Source organism: Pleurodeles waltl, chromosome 3_1 (assembly GCF_031143425.1).
Source record: "Pleurodeles waltl isolate 20211129_DDA chromosome 3_1, aPleWal1.hap1.20221129, whole genome shotgun sequence".
In the NCBI taxonomy this organism is placed as follows: domain Eukaryota; kingdom Metazoa; phylum Chordata; class Amphibia; order Caudata; family Salamandridae; genus Pleurodeles; species Pleurodeles waltl.
The window spans coordinates 5796589-5820111 of NC_090440.1; the positions used below are offsets into that span (position 1 = coordinate 5796589).

At 50.1% G+C, this 23523-nt stretch overlaps 1 protein-coding gene across 8 annotated transcripts in view; it reads left to right on the forward strand.

Annotated features, from left to right (window-relative positions):
* The window catches only part of CELF1 (CUGBP Elav-like family member 1), a 383811-nt gene that overhangs the window by 188340 nt on the left and 171948 nt on the right, over positions 1–23523 (forward strand). For all 8 annotated transcript variants that reach the window (XM_069221621.1, XM_069221615.1, XM_069221614.1 and 5 more), the window contains exon 7: positions 10747–10826. In XM_069221621.1, the coding sequence (XP_069077722.1) occupies positions 10747–10826 (80 nt within the window). The remainder of the gene's footprint in view (positions 1–10746; positions 10827–23523) is intronic.

Sequence of the window (23523 nt, forward strand, 5' to 3'; positions counted from 1 at the left end):
CCACATTTTCTGCCCACTTAAAGCAGTCAGTCACAAGGCTTTCGGAGCATACATTTGTGGGAAGCAAATATTTTCCATCTTCAGAAGAGTCAACAGACATTAGGCCCATTCTTGAGGTCATGGACCATAAACAGAGGAAAATACAAATCCTAAAGGATACAGGGGAAAGGATTGCCTCTCCTCCTCCTATAACCAGGAGGATACTGTCATCCAAGAAGGTTTGGAATCTGGGTCCTCACCTGCGAAAATAAGCACAAGGAGAAACCAAAGAAAGTGCATCAGATCAGACTTCTCCACCGAATTTGCCTTTTCCTTTCCACTTCTCCACCACCTAACACTCCACCACCTTCACCCACACAGTTTTCTGCACAGTCTCCGGTATCCTCACACGGGGATTATATGGGTGACAATCCTTATAATATAAACCCATGGGATATGTATGATTCTGACCCAATTCCATCTAATGTCCCTGATCTGTATCCCACAAGGCCATCCCCACCTGAAGACAGCCCGGCCTATAATCAGGTCATTGCCAGAGCAGCCACATACCACAATGTGCAGCTGCACTCAGAGCCCATAGAGGAGGATTTCCTATTCAGCACCCTATCCTCTACACATAAACAGTATCCATGTTTGCCGATGCTACCGGGCATGCTAAAACATGCTGATAACATTTTTAAAAAGCGAGGAAAAGCTAGGGTACTAACACCTAGGGTGGATAAAAAATATAAAGCTGCACCATCAGATCCAATTTTTACAACACAACAATTGCCACCTGATTCCATCCTGGTCAGTGCAGCTAGGAAAAGGGCACATAGTCCGCAAAAGAGGATGCTCCTCTACCTGGTAAAGAAAGCCGTACATTTGATTCAGTGGGCAAGAGTGGCAACTCAAGCTGCAAATCAGTGGAGAATTGCCAATTCCTGGACTCTTTTAGCCAGGTATGACGGGGCCCATTGGAACGAAATGCAGGAGTTCTTTCAATATCACCCTAAAGAACACCAAAAAAGGTCACAGCAGGTAGTGGTAGAATGACAATGTAGGAAAATGTCTCCCTGTTGCAGTTACCCCCCACTTTTTGCCTGATATTGATGCTGACTTGACTGAAAAGTGTGCTGGGATCCTGCTAACCGGGCCCCAGCACCAGTGTTTTTTCACTAAAAATGTACCATTGTTTCCACAATTGGCACAACCCTGGCACACAGATAAGTCCCTTGTTAAAGGTGTAGGAAGTTGGCTCTGTATGTACTATTTCAAAGTAAGAAATAGCAAAAGAGATAATTCTAATGCTCTATTTTGTGGTAGTGTGGTCGAGCAGTAGGCTTATCAGAGGGTAGTGTTAAGCATTTGTTGTACACACACAGGCAATAAATGAGGAACACACACTCAAAGACTTACTCCAGGCCAATAGGTTTTTATATACAAAAATATATTTTCTTTTATTTTAAGAACCACAGGTTCAAGATTTACAAACAATACTTTAAATGAAAGGTACTTCACTCAGGTATCATAGGAACTTTGAATCAGCAAAATAGCATATACAGTTTTGGCAAAAATGGCAATAAGCTATTTTAAAACTAGACACAATGCAAATTTCAACAGTTCCTGGGGGAGATAAGTATTTGTTTTGCAGGTAAGTAAACCACCTACAGGATTCAAAGTTGGGTCCAAGGTAGCCCACCGTTGGGGGTTCAGGGCAACCCCAAAGTTACCACACCAGCAGCTCAGAGCCGGTCAGGTGCAGAGGTCAAAGTGGTGCCCAAACACACAGGCTTCAATGGCGAAGGGGGTGCCCCGGTTCCAGTCTGCCAGCAGGTTTACCTGTGACTTTGGAGGGCAGACCAGGGGGGTTTTGTAGGGCACCGGGGGGGACACAAGTCAGCACAAAAAGTACACCCTCAGCGGCACAGGCGCGGCCGGGTGCAAAGTGCTAGCAGGTGTCGTGTTTGCAATGTAGTTCAATGTGAGACCCAGGGGTCTCTTCAGCGAAGCGAGGGGGGGGGGGGGCTCCTCGGGGCAAGGGAGAGGCCCACCTGGGGGTCGCTTCTGCACTGGAGGTCGGATCCCTCAGGTCCAGGGGGCTGCGGGTGCAGTGTCTTTACCAGGCGTCGTGTTCTTAGAAGCAGGCAGTCGCGGTCAGGGGAAGCCTCTGGATTCCCTCTGCAGGCGTCACTGGCGGGGGGGGGGGCTCAGGGGGGTCAACTCTGGCTACTCACAGGGTTGCAGTCGCCGGGGAGTCCTCCCTGTAGTGTTGTTTCTCCGCAGGTCGAGCCGGGGGCGTCGGATGCAGAGTGGAAAGTCTCCCGCTTCCGGCGGGAAACGTGCAGTCCTTTAAAAGTCGTTTCTTTGTTGCAAAGTTGTACCTTCTTTGGAGCAGAGCCGCTGTCCTCATTAGTTCTTGGTCCTTCTAGATGCCGGGTAGTCCTCTGAGGCGTCGGAGGTCGCTGGACCCTGGGGGGCGTGTCGCAGTTGCAGTTTTTCTCGAAGTGGGGAGACAGGCCGGTAGGGCTGGTGCCAAAGCAGTTGGTGTCTCCGTCTTCTCTGCAGGGCTTCAGGTCAGCAGTCCTTCTTCGTCTTCAGGTTGCAGGAATCTATCTTGCTTGGTTCTGGGGGGCCCTAAATACTCAATTTAGGGGTGTGTTTAGGTCTGGGGGGTTAGTAGCCAATGGCTGCTAGTCCTGAGGGTGGCTACACCCTCTTTGTGCCTCCTCCCTGAGGGGAGGGGGGCACATCCCTAATCCTATTGGGGGAATCCTCCATCTGCAAGATGGAGGATTTCTAAAAGTCAGTCACCCCAGCTCAGGACACCTTAGGGGTTGTCCTGACTGGCCAGTGACTCCTCCTTGTTTTTCTCATTATCTCCTCCAGCTTAGCCGCCAAAAGTGGGTCCGTGGGCGGAGGGGGCGGGCATCTCCACTAGCTGGAATGCCCTGTGGCGCTGTAACAAAGGGGGTGAGCCTTTGAGGCTCGCCGCCAGGTGTTACAGCTCCTGCAGGGGGAGGTGAGAAGCACCTCCACCCAGTACAGGCTTTGTTACTAGCCACAGAGTGACAAAGGCACTCTCCCCATGTAGCCAGCAACATGTCTGGTGTGTGGCAGGCTGCTAAAACCAGTCAGCCCACACTAGAAGTCTGGTATGTTTTCTGGGGGCATCTCTAAGATGCCCTCTGGGGTGTATTTCACAATAAAATGTACATGGGCATCAGTGTGCATTTATTGTGCTGAGGAGTTTGGTATCAAACTTCCCAGTTTTCAGTGTAGCCATTATAGAACTGTGGAGTTCGTGTTTGACAAACTCCCAGAGCATATACTCTTATGGCTACCCTGAACTTACAATGTCTAAGGTTTTGCTTCACTGTAGGGGCATAGTGCTCATGCATCTATGCCCTCACCTATGGTATAGTGCACCCTGCCTTAGGACTGTAAGGCCTGCTAGAGGGTGCCTTATCTATGCCATTGGCAGTGTGAGGTTGGCATGGCACCCTGAGGGGAGTGCCATGTCGACTTAGTCATTTTCTCCCCACCAGCACACACAAGCTGGCAAGTAGTGGGTCTGTGCTGAATGAGGGGTCCCCAGGGTGGCATAAGACATGCTGCAGCCCTTAGAGACCTTCCCTGGCATCAGGGCCCTCGGTACCAGGGGTACCAGTTACAAGGGACTTACCTGGATGCCAGGGTGTGCCAATTGTGGAAACAAAAGTACAGGTTAGGGAAAGAACACTGGTGCCGGGGCCTGGTTAGCAGGCCTCAGCACACTTTCAAATCATAACTTGGCATCCGCAAAGGCAAAAGGTCAGGGGGTAACCATGCCAAGGAGGCATTTCCTTAGAAAAGGTACCAGTGGTACCAAGGGCCCTGTGACCAGGGAAGGTCCCCAAGGGCTGCAGCATGTGTTGTGCCACCCTAAGGGATTCCTCACCTAACACATGCACACTGCCATTGTAGATTGTGTGTGTTGGTGAGGAGAAAAAGGCAAAGGCGACATGGCATCCCCCTCAGGAGGCCATGCCCAAAAAGCACTGCCTGTGGCATAGGTAAATCACCCCTCTAGCAGGCCTTACAGCCCTAATGCAGGGTGCACTATACCACAGGTGAGGGCATATGTGCATGAGAAATATGCCCCTACAGTGTCTAAGCAAAACCTTAGACATTGTAAGTGCAGGGTAGCCATAAGAGTATATGGGCTGGGAGTCTGTCAAAAACGAACTCCACAGCTCCATAATGGCTACACTGAATACTGGGAAGTTTAGTATCAAACTTCTCGGAATAATAAACCCACACTGATGCCAGTGTTGGATTTGTTAAAAAATGCACACAGAGGGCATCTTAGAGATACCCCCTGTATTTTACCCAATTGTTCAGTGCAGGACTGACTGGTCTGTGCCAGCCTGCTGCTGAGAGACGAGTGTCTGACCTCATGCGGTGAGAGCCTTTGTGCTCTCTGAGGACAGAAACAAAGCCTGCTCTGGGTGGAGGTGCTTCACACCTCCCCCCTGCAGGAACTGTAACACCTAGCAGTGAGCTTCAAAGGCTCAAGCTTCGTGTTACAATGCCCCAGGGCACTCCAGCTAGTTGAGACTAGCGGCCCTGTTCAACAAAGACTGCAACTTTGTTTCCAGAGGAGCAGATTTAAAGACCCCTGCAATCCCCGCAAGAAGCGTGAGACTTGCAACACTGCACCCGGCGACCCCGACTCGACTGGTGGAGAAACAACGCTACAGGGAGGACCCCCCGACGACTCCGAATCTGTGAGTAACCAAAGTTGTCCCCCCTGAGCCCCCACAGCGACGCCTGCAGAGGGAATTCCGAGGCTCCCCCTGACCGCGACTGCCTGACTCTGAAATCCTGACGCCTGGAAAAGACCCTGACCCGCAGTCCCCAGGACCTGAAGGATCGGAACTCCAGTGCAGGAGTGACCCCCAGGAGGCCCTCTCCCTTGCCCAGGTGGTGGCTACCCCGAGGAGCCCCCCCCTTGCCTGCCTGCTCCGCTGAAGAGACCCCTTGGTCTCTCATTGAAATCTATTGGAAACCCGACGCGTGTTTGCACACTGCACCCAGCCGCCCCCGCGCTGCTGAGGGTGTACTTTTTGTGCTGACTTGTGTCCCCTCCGGTGCCCTACAAAACCCCCCTGGTCTGCCCTCCGAAGACGCGGGTACTTACCTGCTGGCAGACTGGAACCGGGGCACCCCCTTCTCCATTGAAGCCTATGTGTTTTGGGGCACCTCTTTGACCTCTGCACCTGACAGGCCCTGAGCTACTGGTGTGGTGACTTTGGGGTTGCTCTGAACCCCCAACGTGGGCTTCCTTGGACCCCAATTTGAACCCCGTAGGTGGTTTACTTACCTGCAAGAACTAACAATAACTTACCTCCCCCAGGAACTGTCGAAAATTGCACTAAGTGTCCACTTTTAAAATGGCTATATGTGTTTTATGTAAAAAGTATATATGCTATTGTGATTATTCAAAGTTCCTAAAGTACTTACCTGCAATACCTTTCAAATGAGATATTACATGTAGAATTTGAACCTGTGGTTCTTAAAATAAACTAAGAAAATATATTTTTCTATACAAATACCTATTGGCCTGGAATTTTCTGAGTGTGTTTTCCTCATTTATTGCCTCTGTATGTACAACAAATGCTTAACACTACTCCTTTGATAAGCCTACTGCTCGACCACACTACCACAAAATAGAGCATTAGTATTATCTCTCTTTGCCACTATCTTACCTCTAAGGGGACCCTTGGACTCTGTGCATGCTATTCCTTACTTTGAAATAGCACATACAGAGCCAACTTCCTACACTCCCCCTGACCACGACTGCCTGTAACAAGGGACCCGACACCTGGACCCAACACTGCACCCGCAGCCCCCAGGGCCAGAAGGAACCGAACTTCAGTGCAGGAGGGACCCCCAGGCGACTCTCTGCCTAGCCCAGGTGGTGGCTGGCCTGAGAAGCCCCCCTGTGCCCTGCCTGCACTACTAGAGTGACCCCCGGGTCCCTCCATTGAAACCAATACAAAACCTGACGCCTGGTCTACCCCCAGAGGACGCGTGTACTTACCTGCTGGCAGACTGGACCTGGAGCACCCCTATTCTCCATAGGCGCCTATGTGTTTTGGGCACCTATTTGACCTCTGCACCTGACCGGCCCTGGCCTGCTGGTGTGGTAACTTTGGGGTTGTCTTGAACCCCCAACAGTGGGCTGCCTATGCCCCAGAACTGAGACTTGTAAGTGTCTTACTTATCTCACAACCTAACCATTACTTGCCTCCCCCAGGAGCTGTTCATTTTTGCACTGTCTGCTTCTAAAATAGTTTATTGCCATTTTAATAAAAAATGTATGTCATTGCTCTAATTGAAAGTTCCTAATTTACCTGTGTGGAGTACCTTGCATTTTATGTATTTACTTCAAATCTTGAACCTGTGGTTCTTTAAATAAATTAGGAAAAGGCATTTTTCTACGTAAAAACTATTGGCCTGGAATTGTCTGACTGTGTGTTTCTCATTTATTGCCTGTGTATGTACAACAAATGCTTAACACTCCCCTCTGATAGGCCTACTGCTCGACCACACTACCACAAAATAGAGCATTAGAATTCTCTTTTTGCCACTATCTTACCTCTAAGGGGAACCCTTGGACTCTGCATGCTATTTCTTACTTTGAAATAGTGCATACAGAGCCAACTTCCCAGAGACAAGCTATTGCCAATAATCAGATTAGATCTGCCCTAGATGCAGCTGACACTGCAGCGTTATGATCAGAAGGCATGCTTGGTTACGGTCCGCAGGATTCAAACCTGAGATACAGCAAGCGGTCCTTAATATGCCATTCAATAAACAACTATGTGGACCTGAGGTGGATACCTTTTTTGGGCACTTTTCATAAGCCCCAGATCAGAGGGGGTTTTAAACCCCAACCATCAGAGGCCTCTACGTCCCAACAAAAACAGGGACAACCGTATTATTCTAGGGTATCTTTCAGGAGTTCCTAATGAGGACACAATTTCAGAGGTAGGGGCAAATCCACTACCACAAGAGGTGCCGCCACCTCATCAAAGCAGTGACTTCCTCTGCATCACACACAGCACATCTCCTGTGGGAGGAAGACTGCAACATTTCCACCATCATTGGCAACAGATTACATCAGATCAATGGGTGCTGTCGATTATCCACAATGGCTATTGCGTAGCACTCATCTACACTCCACCAAACGTCCCCCCCTCGTTCACACATGCTCTCTTCGGCACACATTGTTCTGCTAAAACAAGAGGTAGAATCGCTCCTACTCAAAGGAGCAATAGAGGTAGTTCCCATTTATCAATAAGGAACAGGAGTATATTCTCTCTACTTCCTCATACCAAAAAAGGATTGCACCCTCAGACCAATCCTCGATCTCAGACTCTGTCAGTACATTCTCTCAGAGCATTTCCACATGTTCACTCTACTGGATGTCATTCCCTTGTTTCAAAAACAAGACTACATGACAGCGTTGGATCTAAAAGATGCTTACTTCCACATTCCTATCCATCCAGCACACCGCGAGTACTTAAGCAAGCACTGTCAATTCAAAGTGCTACTGTAAGGAAATGCCTCCTTGGCATGGTTGCCCCCTGACTTCTTGCCTTTGCTGATGCTATGTTTACAATTGAAAGTGTGCTGAGGCCTGCTAACCAGGCCCCAGCACCAGTGTTCTTTCCCTAACCTGTACTTTTGTATCCACAATTGGCAGACCCTGGCATCCAGATAAGTCCCTTGTAACTGGTACTTCTAGTACCAAGGGCCCTGATGCCAAGGAAGGTCTCTAAGGGCTGCAGCATGTCTTATGCCACCCTGGAGACCTCTCACTCAGCACAGACACACTGCTTGCCAGCTTGTGTGTGCTAGTGAGGACAAAACGAGTAAGTCGACATGGCACTCCCCTCAGGGTGCCATGCCAGCCTCTCACTGCCTATGCAGTATAGGTAAGACACCCCTCTAGCAGGCCTTACAGCCCTAAGGCAGGGTGCACTATACCATAGGTGAGGGTACCAGTGCATGAGCATGGTACCCCTACAGTGTCTAAACAAAACCTTAGACATTGTAAGTACAGGGTAGCCATAAGAGTATATGGTCTGGGAGTCTGTCAAACACGAACTCCACAGCACCATAATGGCTACACTGAAAACTGGGAAGTTTGGTATCAAACTTCTCAGCACAATAAATGCACACTGATGCCAGTGTACATTTTATTGTAAAATACACCACAGAGGGCACCTTAGAGGTGCCCCCTGAAACGTAACCGACTATCTGTGTAGGCTGACTAGTTTTAGCAGCCTGCCACAAACCGAGACATGTTGCTGGCCCCATGGGGAGAGTGCCTTTGTCACTCTGAGGCCAGTAACAAAGCCTGCACTGGGTGGAGATGCTAACACCTCTCCCAGGCAGGAATTGTCACACCTGGCGGTGAGCCTCAAAGGCTCACCTCCTTTGTGCCAACCCAGCAGGACACTCCAGCTAGTGGAGTTGCCCGCCCCCTCCGGCCAGGCCCCACTTTTGGCGGCAAGGCCGGAGAAAATAATGAGAATAACAAGGAGGAGTCACTGGCCAGTCAGGACAGCCCCTAAGGTGTCCTGAGCTGAGGTGACTCTAACTTTTAGAAATCCTCCATCTTGCAGATGGAGGATTCCCCCAATAGGGTTAGGATTGTGACCCCCTCCCCTTGGGAGGAGGCACAAAGAGGGTGTACCCACCCTCAGGGCTAGTAGCCATTGGCTACTAACCCCCCAGACCTAAACACGCCCTTAAATTTAGTATTTAAGGGCTACCCTGAACCCTAGAAAATTAGATTCCTGCAACTACAAGAAGAAGGACTGCCTAGCTGAAAACCCCTGCAGCGGAAGACCCGAAGACGACAACTGCCTTGGCTCCAGAAACTCACCGGCCTGTCTCCTGCCTTCCAAAGATCCTGCTCCAGCGACGCCTTCCAAAGGGACCAGCGACCTCGACATCCTCTGAGGACTGCCCCTGCTTCGAAAAGACAAGAAACTCCCGAGGACAGCGGACCTGCTCCAAGAAAAGCTGCAACTTTGTTTCCAGCAGCTTTAAAGAACCCTGCAAGCTCCCCGCAAGAAGCGTGAGACTTGCAACACTGCACCCGGCGACCCCGACTCGGCTGGTGGCGATCCAACACCTCAGGAGGGACCCCAGGACTACTCTGATACTGTGAGTACCAAAACCTGTCCCCCCTGAGCCCCCACAGCGCCGCCTGCAGAGGGAATCCCGAGGCTTCCCCTGACCGCGACTCTTTGAACCTAAAGTCCCGACACCTGGGAGAGACCCTGCACCCGCAGCCCCCAGGACCTGAAGGACCGGACTTTCACTGGAGAAGTGACCCCCAGGAGTCCCTCTCCCTTGCCCAAGTGGAGGTTTCCCCGAGGAATCCCCCCCTTACCTGCCTGCAGCGCTGAAGAGATCCCGAGATCTCTCATAGACTAACATTGCGAACCCGACGCTTGTCTCTACACTGCACCCGGCCGCCCCCGCGCCGCTGAGGGTGAAATTTCTGTGTGGACTTGTGTCTCCCCCGGTGCCCTACAAAACCCCCCTGGTCTGCCCTCCGAAGACGCGGGTACTTACCTGCAAGCAGACCGGAACCGGGGCACCCCCTTCTCTCCATTCTAGCCTATGTGTTTTGGGCACCACTTTGAACTCTGCACCTGACCGGCCCTGAGCTGCTGGTGTGGTGACTTTGGGGTTGCTCTGAACCCCCAACGGTGGGCTACCTTGGACCAAGAACTGAACCCTGTAAGTGTCCTACTTACCTGGTAAAACTAACAAAAACTTACCTCCCCCAGGAACTGTGAAAATTGCACTAAGTGTCCACTTTTAAAACAGCTATTTGTCAATAACTTGAAAAGTATACATGCAATTTTGATGATGTGAAGTTCCTAAAGTACTTACCTGCAATACCTTTCGAATGAGATATTACATGTAGAATTTGAACCTGTGGTTCTTAAAATAAACTAAGAAAAGATATTTTTCTATATAAAAACCTATTGGCTGGATTTGTCTCTGAGTGTGTGTACCTCATTTATTGTCTTGTGTATGTACAACAAATGCTTAACACTACTCCTTGGATAAGCCTACTGCTCGACCACACTACCACAAAATAGAGCATTAGTATTATCTATTTTTACCACTATTTTACCTCTAAGGGGAACCCTTGGACTCTGTGCATGCTATTCCTTACTTTGAAATAGCACATACAGAGCCAACTTCCTACAGCTACACTTAGTGACAACAGCACCAGGGGAATTTACTAAATGCCTAGCAGTGATTGCAGCATACCTCGGAAGACAGTACCTACATCTCTTTCCCTATCAACAATCTTACAATACAGGGAGCATGGGGCTCAATCCAGCAGACTTAACACATAAACCACTTGGAATTTGCTGGCAGAGTTCTTAGCAATCAAAGCATTCCAACCACAGATCACACACAACAGTGTTAATAAGGACAGTCATCTCAACAATGTATTATCTACAGAAATACAGTGTGCCTCATCATGCATCGGGCAGAGGGGGTCAGAATGAAGACTTAGGGGACCCTATGGGAGATTCTACCTCTTGTTTTAGCAGAGTTTGAAAATGAAGTGTGCTTCTCTGAGCTGTCACCTTGTATGCTTCTTTGTACAAAATGATGCATAGTTTGTGTGTGTGTATATATCAATATGGATGTAAAAAACAATTTTTTTTTTTTCCACAGGATGTGCGTTTATAACATTCACTTCCAGGTCAATGGCACAGAATGCAACAAGAGCAATGCATCAGGCTCAGACCATGGAGGTGAGTAAAATTGGGATGGTGAGAAAGATCACTGAAGGGTTTATCGCAAGGTGGCCCCATTTCTTCTGTGACCGCAAAGGGGGTGAGCTTTACTTCAGTGACCAGGAGGTGCTTGACTGTTGCCAAGGGGAAAGGCTGTCAGTGTTTCTGAGCGAAGGAGAGGGTTTTGAGAATTGACCAGTGAAGGAGCGGGATCTGGTATTGCCTCGACACAGGGTGGGATATGAGCATTGCTGGGATTGGGTAGCAGTATTTGCTTTGCATGTGATGTGCAGGTGTAAATGTTAAGGGACATGGGCATTGCTGAGGGACTGCACTGCGTGTGGTCTTCTCTGTAGGAAGGTAAGATGTGGGGAAGCGTAATTTGTTCTACCGAAAAGCTGTACTGTTCTATTTTGCTGTCCGGTGTTTTTCTCCAGTTTGCCAGCACACTGATAACGAGGTGAGATATGGTGGTAGGTGCTTCGAATTTGTAGTTCATGTGTAAATGCCTTTTTACCTGCTAACCTGCATGCATGTACCCCGTCTTTACCTGCCTGTAGCAAGGTGAAAGAAAATGAAGGCATTCTATCCAACAGGCTGATAGATGACTTCACATTGGAGCTTTTGGACATCTTGTAAAGACATACAGTAGCGTTCCTGTTTTTCCTGCCCCTCATCCATGCTTGTAGGTAGATTTCTCTGTGCCATCAGATTAAATGGTAAAACTGTTCTAGCAGTTTGAAACTGCTGTTTAAAGCAGCAGTGGTGGACTGGAAAACCCGTTTTATCGGAGTCGCACCAAGGGAGCACAACCAGTGCCGCAATCCATGTGGCCAAAGTCGACTGCATAGCATCTTCAGCATCCTGTATCCTTCCATCAGGCCCACTCCTTAGTCAAACTAAAGGAGCCACTGACTCAAGTCTGGGCTGAAGACTGCTTTTCTCCAGTATTGGGGTATCTTTCTTAGATTCACATGCTTGAATCATTCCCCGTCGTCGAAGTGGGACTCCCACAGTATATAGAAAGCAATAAATAAATTAAAAAACTTTTTTTTTTTTTTTTTTTTCCCCCCATTGTAGTCAATAGGAAAAAAACACATTGAGTTTTATAACTATCAGCCTAATTCGAAAAAGCCCAAACTTGAGCCAGTCAGGCGAGACCACCCCTTTAGAATCCTCAGCACAGAGGCTCAGTCTCATAAATGTTCTACCGCACGTCGTGTGTAAGGGAGTCTCCCTGAGCTCTGCTCAGTTTACTTTCTCTTCTAGAGATATTGTTCAGCTTTCACTTTTACCTTTGCTGTAGTACTTCTTCCATCATGTCTACAGCAAGAAAAGGTTTGTTTAGACCTTGTGGTACCTGTGGAAAGTTAAGGCTTCATTGTGAGGACCCTCACAAGGAATGTGTAAGGAAATGCCTCCTTGGCATGGTTACTGTAAGGAAATGCCTCCTTGGCATGGTTACCCCCTGACTTTTTGCCTTTGCTGATGCTATGTTTTGAATTGAAAGTGTGCTGAGGCCTGCTAACCAGGCCCCAGCACCAGTGTTCTTTCCCTAACCTGTACTTTTGATTCCACAATTGGCACACCCTGGCATCCAGATAAGTCCCTTGTAACTGGTACCTCTGGTACCAAGGGCCCTGATGCCAGGGAAGGTCTCTAAGGGCTGCAGCATGTATTATGCCACCCTAAGAGACCCCTCACTCAGCACAGACACACTGCTTACCAGCTTGTGTGTGCTAGTGAGAACAAAATGAGTAAGTCGACATGGCACTCCCCTCAGGGTGCCATGCCAGCCTCTCACTGCCTATGCAGTATAGGTAAGACACCCCTCTAGCAGGCCTTACAGCCCTAAGGCAGGGTGCACTATACCATAGGTGAGGGTACCAGTACATGAGCACTGTGCCCCTACAGTGTCTAAGCAAAACCTTAGACATTGTAAGTGCAGGATAGCCATAAGAGTATATGGTCTGGGAGTCTGTCAAACACGAACTCCACAGCACCATAATGGCTACACTGAAAACTGGGAAGTTTGGTATCAAACTTCTCAGCACAATAAATGCACACTGATGCCAGTGTACATTTTATTGTAAAATACACCACAGAGGGCACCTTAGAGGTGCCCCCTGAAACTTAACCGACTATCTGTGTAGGCTGACTGGTTCCAGCAGCCTGCCACACTAGAGACATGTTGCTGGCCCCATGGGGAGAGTGCCTTTGTCACTCTGAGGCCAGTAACAAAGCCTGCACTGGGTGGAGATGCTAACACCTCCCCCCGGCAGGAGCTGTAACACCTGGCGGTGAGCCTCAAAGCCTCACCCCTTTGTCACAGCCCAGCAGGGCACTCCAGCTTAGTGGAGTTGCCCGCCCCCTCCGGCCACGGCCCCCACTTTTGGCGGCAAGGCTGGAGGGAACAAAGAAAGCAACAAGGAGGAGTCACTGGCCAGTCAGGACAGCCCCTAAGGTGTCCTGAGCTGAGGTGACTTTAACTTTTAGAAATCCTCCATCTTGCAGATGGAGGATTCCCCCAATAGGATTAGGGATGTGACCTCCTCCCCTTGGGAGGAGGCACAAAGAGGGTGTACTCACCCTCAGGGCTAGTAGCCATTGGCTACTAACCCCCCAGACCTAAACACGCCCTTAAATTTAGTATTTAAGGGCTTCCCTGAACCTAAGAATTCAGATTCCTGCAACAAGAAGGACTGCCTAGCTGAAAACCCCTGCAGAGGAAGACCAGAAGACAACAACTGCCTTGGCTCCAGAAACTCACCGGCCTGTCTCCTGCCTTCCAAAGAACTCTGCTCCAGCGACGCCTTCCAAAGGGACCAGCGACCTCTGAATCCTCTGAGGACTGCCCTGCTTCGACGACGACAAGAAACTCCCGAGGACAGCGGACCTGCTCCAAAAAGACTGCAACTTTATCCAAAGGAGCAGCTTTAAAGAACCCTGCAATCTCCCCGCAAGAAGCGTGAGACTTGCAACACTGCACCCGGCGACCCCGACTCGGCTGGTGGAGAACCAACACCTCAGGGAGGACCCCCGGACTACACTACGACTGTGAGTACCAAAACCTGTCCCCCCTGAGCCCCCACAGCGCCGCCTGCAGAGGGAATCCCGAGGCTTCCCCTGACCGCGACTCTCTGAAACCTAAGTCCCGACGCCTGGAAAAGACCCTGCACCCGCAGCCCCCAGGACCTGAAGGACCGGACTTTCACTGCAGAAGTGACCCCCAGGAGTCCCTCTCCCTTGCCCAAGTGGAGGTTTCCCCGAGGAAGCCCCCCCTTGCCTGCCTGCAGCGCTGAAGAGATCCCTTGATCTCTCATTGACTTCCATTGCGAACCCGACGCTTGTTCTAACACTGCACCCGGCCGCCCCCGCGCCGCTGAGGGTGAAATTTCTGTGTGGGCTTGTGTCCCCCCTGGTGCCCTACAAAACCCCCCTGGTCTGCCCTCCGAAGACGCGGGTACTTACCTGCTGGCAGACTGGAACCGGGGCACCCCCTTCTCTCCATTGAAGCCTATGCGTTTTGGGCACCACTTTGAACTCTGCACCTGACCGGCCCTGAGCTGCTGGTGTGGTAACTTTGGGGTTGCTCTGAACCCCCAACGGTGGGCTACCTTGGACCAAGAACTGAACCCTGTAAGTGTCTTACTTACCTGGTAAAACTAACAAAAACTTACCTCCCCCAGGAACTGTGAAAATTGCACTAAGTGTCCACTTTTAAAATAGCTAATTGTGAATAACTTGAAAAGTATACATGCAATTGAAATAATTCAAAGTTCCTAATGTACTTACCTGCAATACCTTTCAAACAAGATATTACATGTTAAATTTGAACCTGTGGTTCTTAAAATAAACTAAGAAAAGATATTTTTCTATAACAAAACCTATTGGCTGGATTTGTCTCTGAGTGTGTGTACCTCATTTATTGTCTATGTGTATGTATAACAAATGCTTAACACTACTCCTTGGATAAGCCTACTGCTCGACCACACTACCACAAAATAGAGCATTAGTATTATCTCTTTTTACCACTATTTTACCTCTAAGGGGAACCCTTGGACTCTGTGCATGCTATTCCTTACTTTGAAATAGCACATACAGAGCCAACTTCCTACAGTTACCCCCTGACTTTTTGCCTTTGCTGATGCTAAATTTGATTTGAAAGTGTGCTGAGGCCTGCTAACCAGGCCCCAGCACCAGTGTTCTTTCCCTAACCTGTACTTTTGTTTCCACAATTGGCACACCCTGGCATCCAGGTAAGTCCCTTGTAACTGGTACCCCTGGTACCAAGGGCCCTGATGCCAGGGAAGGTCTCTAAGGGCTGCAGCATATCTTATGCCACCCTGGGGACCCCTCACTCAGCACAGACACACTGCTTGCCAGCTTGTGTGTGCTAGTGAGGACAAAACGAGTAAGTCGACATGGCACTCCCATCAGGGTGCCATGCCAACCTCACACTGCCTATGCAGTATAGATAAGTCACCCCTCTAGCAGGCCTTACAGCCCTAAGACAGGGTGCACTATACCATAGGTGAGGGCACAAGTGCATGAGCACTGTGCCCCTACAGTGTCTAAGCAAAACCTTAGACATTGTAAGTGCAGGTTAGCCATAAGAGTATATGGTCTGGGAGTCTGTCAAACACGAACTCCACAGCACCATAATGGCTACACTGGGAAGTTTGGTATCAAACTTCTCAGCACAATAAATGCACACTGATGCCAGTGTACATTTTTTTGTAACATACACACCAGATGGCACCTTAGAGGTGCCCCCTGAAGCCTTAACCAACTACCCGTGTAGGCTGACTGGTTTTAGCAGCCTGCCACACTCGAGACATGTTGCTTGCCACATGGGGAGTGTGCCTTTGTCACTTTATGGCTAGTAGCAAAGCCTCCACTTGGTGGAGATGCTTTCCACCTCCCCCTTGCAGGAACTGTAACCACTGGCGGTGAGCCTCAAAGGCTCACCCCCTTTGTTACCGCACCATAGGGCATTCCAGCTAGTAGAGTTGCCTGCCACGGCCCCACTTTTGGCGGCAAGGCCGGAGGAGATAATGAGAAAAACAAGGAGGAGTCACTGACCAGTCCGGACAGCCCCTAAGGCAACCTGAGCTGAAGTGACTGACTTTGAGAAATCCTCCATCTTGCAGATGGAGGATTCCCCCAATAGGGATAGGAATATGACCCCCTCCCCTTGGGAGGAGGCACAAAGTGGGTGTAGCCACCCTCGGGGCTAGTAGCCATTGGCTACTGACCTCCCTGACCTAAACACACCCCTAAATTCTGTATTTAGGGGCTCCCCTGAACCTAGGAACTCAGATTCCTGCAACCTAAGAAGAAGAGGACTGCTAAGCTGAAAAACCCTGCAGAGAAGACGGAGACACCAACTGCTTTGGCCCCCGCTCTACCGGCCTGTCTCACCCCTTCTGAAGAAACTGCTCCAGCGTCGCTCTCCCCAGGGACCAGCGACCTCTGAATCCTCAGAGGACTGCCCTGCTCTAGAAGGACCAAGAAACTCCCAAAAAACAGCGGCCCTGTTCACCCAAGACTGCAACTTTGTTTCCAAAGAAGCAACTTCAAGACAACTGCGTTTCCCGCCGGAAGCGTGAGACTTGCTACTCTGCACCCGACGCCCCCGGCTCGACTTGTGGAGAAACAACACTTCAGGGAGGACTCCCCGGCGACTACGAGACTGTGAGTAGCCAGAGTTGCGCCCCCTGAGCCCCCACAGCGACGCCTGCAGAGGGAATCCCGAGGCTCCCCCTGACCGCGACTGCCTGCTTCCAAGAACCCGATGCCTGGTAGGGACACTGCACCCGCACCCCCTGAAGGATCCTGTAGGAAGTTGGCTCTGTATGTGCTATTTCAAAGTAAGGAATAGCATGCACAGAGTCCAAGGGTTCCCCTTAGAGGTAAAATAGTGGTAAAAAGAGATAATACTAATGCTCTATTTTGTGGTAGTGTGGTCGAGCAGTAGGCTTATCCAAGTAGTAGTGTTAAGCATTTGTTGTACACACACAGGCAATAAATGAGGTACACACACTCAGAGACAAATCCAGCCAATAGGTTTCGTTATAGAAAAATATCTTTTCTTAGTTTATTTTAAGAACCACAGGTTCAAATTTTACATGTAATATCTTGTTTGAAAGGTATTGCAGGTAAGTACTCTAGGAACTTTGAATCATTACTTTAGCATGTATACTTTTCACATAAACCACAATAAGCTGTTTTAAAAGTGGACACAGTGCAATTTTCACAGTTCCTGGGGGAGGTAAGTTATTGTTAGTTTTCACAGGTAAGTAAGTCACTTACAGTTCTCAGTTTTTGGTCCAAGGTAGCCCACCGTTGGGGGTTCAGAGCAACCCCAAAGTTATCACACCAGCAGCTCAGGGCTGGTCAGGTGCAAAGGTCAAAGAGGTGCCCAAAACACATAGGCTATAATGGAGAGAAGGGGGTGCCCCGGTTCCAGTCTACCTGCAGGTAAGTACCCGCGTCTTCGGAGGGCAGACCAGGGGGGTTTTGTAGGGCACCGGGGGGGACACAAAGTAGCACAGAAAGTACACCCTCAGCAGCGCGGGGGCGGCCGGGTGCAGTGTGCAAACATGCGTCGGGTTTCCTTCAGTTTTCAATGGGGTACCAAGGGGTCTCTTCAGCGATGCAGGCAAGGGGGGGGCTCCTCGGGGTAGCCACCACCTGGGCAAGGGAGAGGGCCTCCTGGGGGTCACTCCTGCACAGAAGTTCAGTTTCTTTAGGGGCTGGGGGCTGGGGGCTGCGGGTGCAGGGTCTTTTCCAGCCGTCGGGAAATGGAGTTCAGACAGTCGCGGTCAGGGGGAGCCTGGGGCTACTAGCCCTGAGGGTGGGTACACCCTCTTTGTGCCTCCTCCCAAGGGGAGGGGGGTCACATCCCTAATCCTATTGGGGGAATCCTCCATCTGCAAGATGGAGGATTTCTAAAAGTTAGTCACCTCAGCTCAGGACACCTTAGGGGCTGTCCTGACTGGCCAGTGACTCCTCCTTGTTATTCTCATTATTTTCTCCGGCCTTGCCGCCAAAAGTGGGGGCCGTGGCCGGAGGGGGCGGGCAACTCCACTAGCTGGAGTGTCCTGCGGTGCTGTGACAAAGGGGTGAGCCTTTGAGGCTCACCGCCAGGTGTTACAGCTCCTGCCTGGGGGAGGTGTTAGCATCTCCAACCAGTGCAGGCTTTGTTACTGGCCTCAGAGGGACAAAGGCACTCTCCCCATGGGGCCAGCAACATGTCTCTAGTGTGGCAGGCTGCTGGAACCAGTCAGCCTACACAGATAGTCGGTTAAGTTTCAGGGGGCACCTCTAAGGTGCCCTCTGGGGTGTATTTTACAATAAAATGTACACTGGCATCAGTGTGCATTTATTGTGCTGAGAAGTTTGATACCAAACTTCCCAGTTTTCAGTGTAGCCATTATGGTGCTGTGGAGTTCGTGTTTGACAAACTCCCAGACCATATACTCTTATGGCTACCCTGCACTTACAATGTCTAAGGTTTTGCTTAGACACTGTAGGGGCACAGTGCTCATGCACTGGTGCCCTCACCTATGGTATAGTGCACCCTGCCTTAGGGCTGTAAGGCCTGCTAGAGGGGTGTCTTACCTATACTGCATAGGCAGTGAGAGGCTGGCATGGCACCCTGAGGGGAGTGCCATTTCGACTTACTCAGTTTGTTCTCACTAGCACACACAAGCTGGTAAGCAGTGTGTCTGTGCTGAGTGAGGGGTCTCTAGGGTGGCATAATACATGCTGCAGCCCTTAGAGACCTTCCCTGGCATCAGGGCCCTTGGTACCAGGGGGTACCAGTTACAAGGGACTTATCTGGAGGCCAGGGTGTGCCAATTGTGGAATCAATGGTACATTTTAGGTGAAAGAACACTGGTGCTGGGGCCTGGTTAGCAGGGTCCCAGCACACTTCTCAGTCAAGTCAGCATCAGTATCAGGCAAAAAGTGGGGGGTAACTGCAACAGGGAGCCATTTCTTTACAGATCCGAACTCCAGTGCAGGAGTGACCCCCAGGAGGCCCTCTCTCTTGCCCAGGTGGTGGCTACCCTGAGGAGCCCCCCCCTTGCCTGCCTGCATCGCTGAAGAGACCCCTTGGTGTCCCATTGATTCCTATTACAAACCCGACGCTTGTTTGCACACTGCACCCGGCCGCCCCCGTGCTTCTGAGGGTGTACTTTCTGTGCTGACTTGTGTCCCCCCCGGTGCCCTACAAAACCCCCCTGGTCTGCCCTCCGAAGACACGGGTACTTACCTGCTGGCAGACTGGAAACGGGGCAGCCCCTTCTCCATTGAAGCTTATGCGTTTTGGGCACCACTTTGAACTCTGCACCTGACCGGCCCTGAGCTGCTGGTGTGGTAACTTTGGGGTTGCTCTGAACCCCAACGGTGGGCTACCTTGGACCCAAACTTGAACCCCGTAGGTGGTTTACTTACCTGCAAAAACTAACAAATACTTACCTCCCCTAGGAACTGTTGAAAATTGCACTGTCTAGTTTTAAAATAGCTATATGTGATTTATTTGAAAAGTATATATGCGATTGTGATTATTCAAAGTTCCTAAAGTACTTACCTGCAATACCTTTCATTTGAAGTATTACATGTAAAATTTGAACCTGTGGTTCTAAAAATAAACTAAGAAAAGATATTTTTCGATACAAAAACCTATTGGCCTGGAATTGTCTCTGAGGGTGTGTTCCTCATTTATTGCCTGTGTGTGTACAACAAATGCTTAACACTACTCCTTGGATAAGCCTACTGCTCGACCACACTACCACAAAATAGAGCATTAGTATTATCTCTTTTTGCCACTATCTCACCTCTAAGGGGAACCCTTGGACTCTGTGCATACTATTCCTTACTTTGAAATAGTGCATACAGAACCAACTTCCTACAGTGCCTTAATGCAAACCAAAAATGAAAACACAGCAGGGCCCACAGCCTGTGTGCCCTGTCGTCTGCACACTTGCTGCAGTATATGTAAGTCACCCCTCTGGCAGGCCTTCCAGCCCTAAAGGCAGGGTGCACTATATTACATGTTAGGGCACACCTGTTTATAGTCAGGCATAGTAAGTGAACAGGGAAGTCATTTCAAGTACATGTGCTGGACACTGGTCAGCACATGCTGCAGCCCTTAGGGACCTTCCCTCGTCACAGGGCCCTTGGTACCACTGGTACCTTTTACAAGGGACTTATCTGTGTGCCAGGGGTGTGCCAATTTTGGAAAATAATGGTAAATGTTTATGAACGAACACTGGTGCTGGGTCTGGTTAGCAGGGTCCCAGTACACACTCAAGTCAAGTCAGCATCAATATCAGGCAAAAAGTGTGGGGTAAATGCAACAAGGGCCATTTTCCTACATCGGGAAGTCAGCAATGAGTTGTGTTTAATGTAACCATTAATTTGATACTGTAAGGAAATGCCTCCTTGGCATGGTTGCCCCCTGACTTTTTGCCTTTGCTGATGCTATGTTTACAATTGAAAGTGTGCTGAGGCCTGCTAACCAGGCCCCAGCACCAGTGTTCTTTCCCTAACCTGTACTTTTGTATCCACAATTGGCAGACCCTGGCATCCAGATAAGTCCCTTGTAACTGGTACTTCTAGTACCAAGGGCCCTGATGCCAAGGAAGGTCTCTAAGGGCTGCAGCATGTCTTATGCCACCCTGGAGACCTCTCACTCAGCACAGACACACTGCTTGCCAGCTTGTGTGTGCTAGTGAGGACAAAACGAGTAAGTCGACATGGCACTCCCCTCAGGGTGCCATGCCAGCCTCTCACTGCCTATGCAGTATAGGTAAGACACCCCTCTAGCAGGCCTTACAGCCCTAAGGCAGGGTGCACTATACCATAGGTGAGGGTACCAGTGCATGAGCATGGTACCCCTACAGTGTCTAAACAAAACCTTAGACATTGTAAGTGCAGGGTAGCCATAAGAGTATATGGTCTGGGAGTCTGTCAAACACGAACTCCACAGCACCATAATGGCTACACTGAAAACTGGGAAGTTTGGTGTAAGGAAATGCCTCCTTGGCATGGTTGCCCCCTGACTTTTTGCCTTTGCTGATGCTATGTTTACAATTGAAAGTGTGCTGAGGCCTGCTAACCAGGCCCCAGCACCAGTGTTCTTTCCCTAACCTGTACTTTTGTATCCACAATTGGCAGACCCTGGCATCCAGATAAGTCCCTTGTAACTGGTACTTCAAGTACCAAGGGCCCTGATGCCAAGGAAGGTCTCTAAGGGCTGCAGCATGTCTTATGCCACCCTGGAGACCTCTCACTCAGCACAGACACACTGCTTGCCAGCTTGTGTGTGCTAGTGAGGACAAAACGAGTAAGTCGACATGGCACTCCCCTCAGGGTGCCATGCCAGCCTCTCACTGCCTATGCAGTATAGGTAAGACACCCCTCTAGCAGGCCTTACAGCCCTAAGGCAGGGTGCACTATACCATAGGTGAGGGGACCAGTGCATGAGCATGATACCCCTACAGTGTCTAAATAAAACCTTAGACATTGTAAGTGCAGGGTAGCCATAAGAGTATATGGTCTGGGAGTCTGTCAAACACGAACTCCACAGCACCATAATGGCTACACTGAAAACTGGGAAGTTTGGTATCAAACTTCTCAGCACAATAAATGCACACTGATGCCAGTGTACATTTTATTGTAAAATACACCACAGAGGGCACCTTAGAGGTGCCCCCTGAAACTTAACCGACTATCTGTGTAGGCTGACTAGTTTTAGCAGCCTGCCACAAACCGAGACATGTTGCTGGCCCCATGGGGAGAGTGCCTTTGTCACTCTGAGGCCAGTAACAAAGCCTGCACTGGGTGGAGATGCTAACACCTCCCCCAGGCAGGAATTGTCACACCTGGCGGTGAGCCTCAAAGGCTCACCTCCTTTGTGCCAACCCAGCAGGACACTCCAGCTAGTGGAGTTGCCCGCCCCCTCCGGCCAGGCCCCACTTTTGGCGGCAAGGCCGGAGAAAATAATGAGAATAACAAGGAGGAGTCACTGGCCAGTCAGGACAGCCCCTAAGGTGTCCTGAGCTGAGGTGACTCTAACTTTTAGAAATCCTCCATCTTGCAGATGGAGGATTCCCCCAATAGGGTTAGGATTGTGACCCCCTCCCCTTGGGAGGAGGCACAAAGAGGGTGTACCCACCCTCAGGGCTAGTAGCCATTGGCTACTAACCCCCCAGACCTAAACACGCCCTTAAATTTAGTATTTAAGGGCTACCCTGAACCCTAGAAAATTAGATTCCTGCAACAAGAAGAAGGACTGCCCAGCTGAAAACCCCTGCAGCGGAAGACCAGAAGACGACAACTGCCTTGGCTCCAGAAACTCACCGGCCTGTCTCCTGCCTTCCAAAGACCCTGCTCCAGCGACGCCTTCCGAAGGGACCAGCGACCTCGACATCCTCTGAGGACTGCCCCTGCTTCGAAAAGACAAGAAACTCCCGAGGACAGCGGACCTGCTCCAAGAAAAGCTGCAACTTTGTTTCCAGCAGCTTTAAAGAACCCTGCAAGCTCCCCGCAAGAAGCGTGAGACTTGCAACCCTGCACCCGGCGACCCCGACTCGGCTGGTGGCGAGCCAACACCTCAGGAGGGACCCCAGGACTACTCTGATACTGTGAGTACCAAAACCTGTCCCCCCTGAGCCCCCACAGCGCCGCCTGCAGAGGGAATCCCGAGGCTTCCCCTGACCGCGACTCTTGGAATCCCAAGTCCCGACGCCTGGGAGAGACCCTGCACCCGCAGCCCCCAGGACCTGAAGGACCGGACTTTCACTGGAGAAGTGACCCCCAGGAGTCCCTCTCCCTTGCCCAAGTGGAGGTTTCCCCGAGGAATCCCCCCCTTGCCTGCCTGCAGCGCTGAAGAGATCCCGAGATCTCTCATAGACTAACATTGAAAACCCGACGCTTGTTTCTACACTGCACCCGGCCGCCCCCGCGCCGCTGAGGGTGAAATTTCTGTGTGGACTTGTGTCCCCCCCGGTGCCCTACAAAACCCCCCTGGTCTGCCCTCCGAAGACGCGGGTACTTACCTGCAAGCAGACCGGAACCGGGGCACCCCCTTCTCTCCATTCTAGCCTATGTGTTTTGGGCACCACTTTGAACTCTGCACCTGACCGGCCCTGAGCTGCTGGTGTGGTGACTTTGGGGTTGCTCTGAACCCCCAACGGTGGGCTACCTTGGACCAAGAACTGAACCCTGTAAGTGTCTTACTTACCTGGTAAAACTAACAAATACTTACCTCCCCTAGGAACTGTGAAAATTGCACTAAGTGTCCACTTTTAAAACAGCTATTTGTGAATAACTTGAAAAGTATACATGCAATTTTTATGATTTGAAGTTCCTAAAGTACTTACCTGCAATACCTTTCGAATAAGATATTACATGTAGAATTTGAACCTGTGGTTCTTAAAATAAACTAAGAAAAGATATTTTTCTATACAAAACCTATTGGCTGGATTTGTCTCTGAGTGTGTGTACCTCATTTATTGTCTATGTGTATGTACAACAAATGCTTAACACTACTCCTTGGATAAGCCTACTGCTCGACCACACTACCACAAAATAGAGCATTAGTATTATCTATTTTTACCACTATTTTACCTCTAAGGGGAACCCTTGGACTCTGTGCATGCTATTCCTTACTTTGAAATAGCACATACAGAGCCAACTTCCT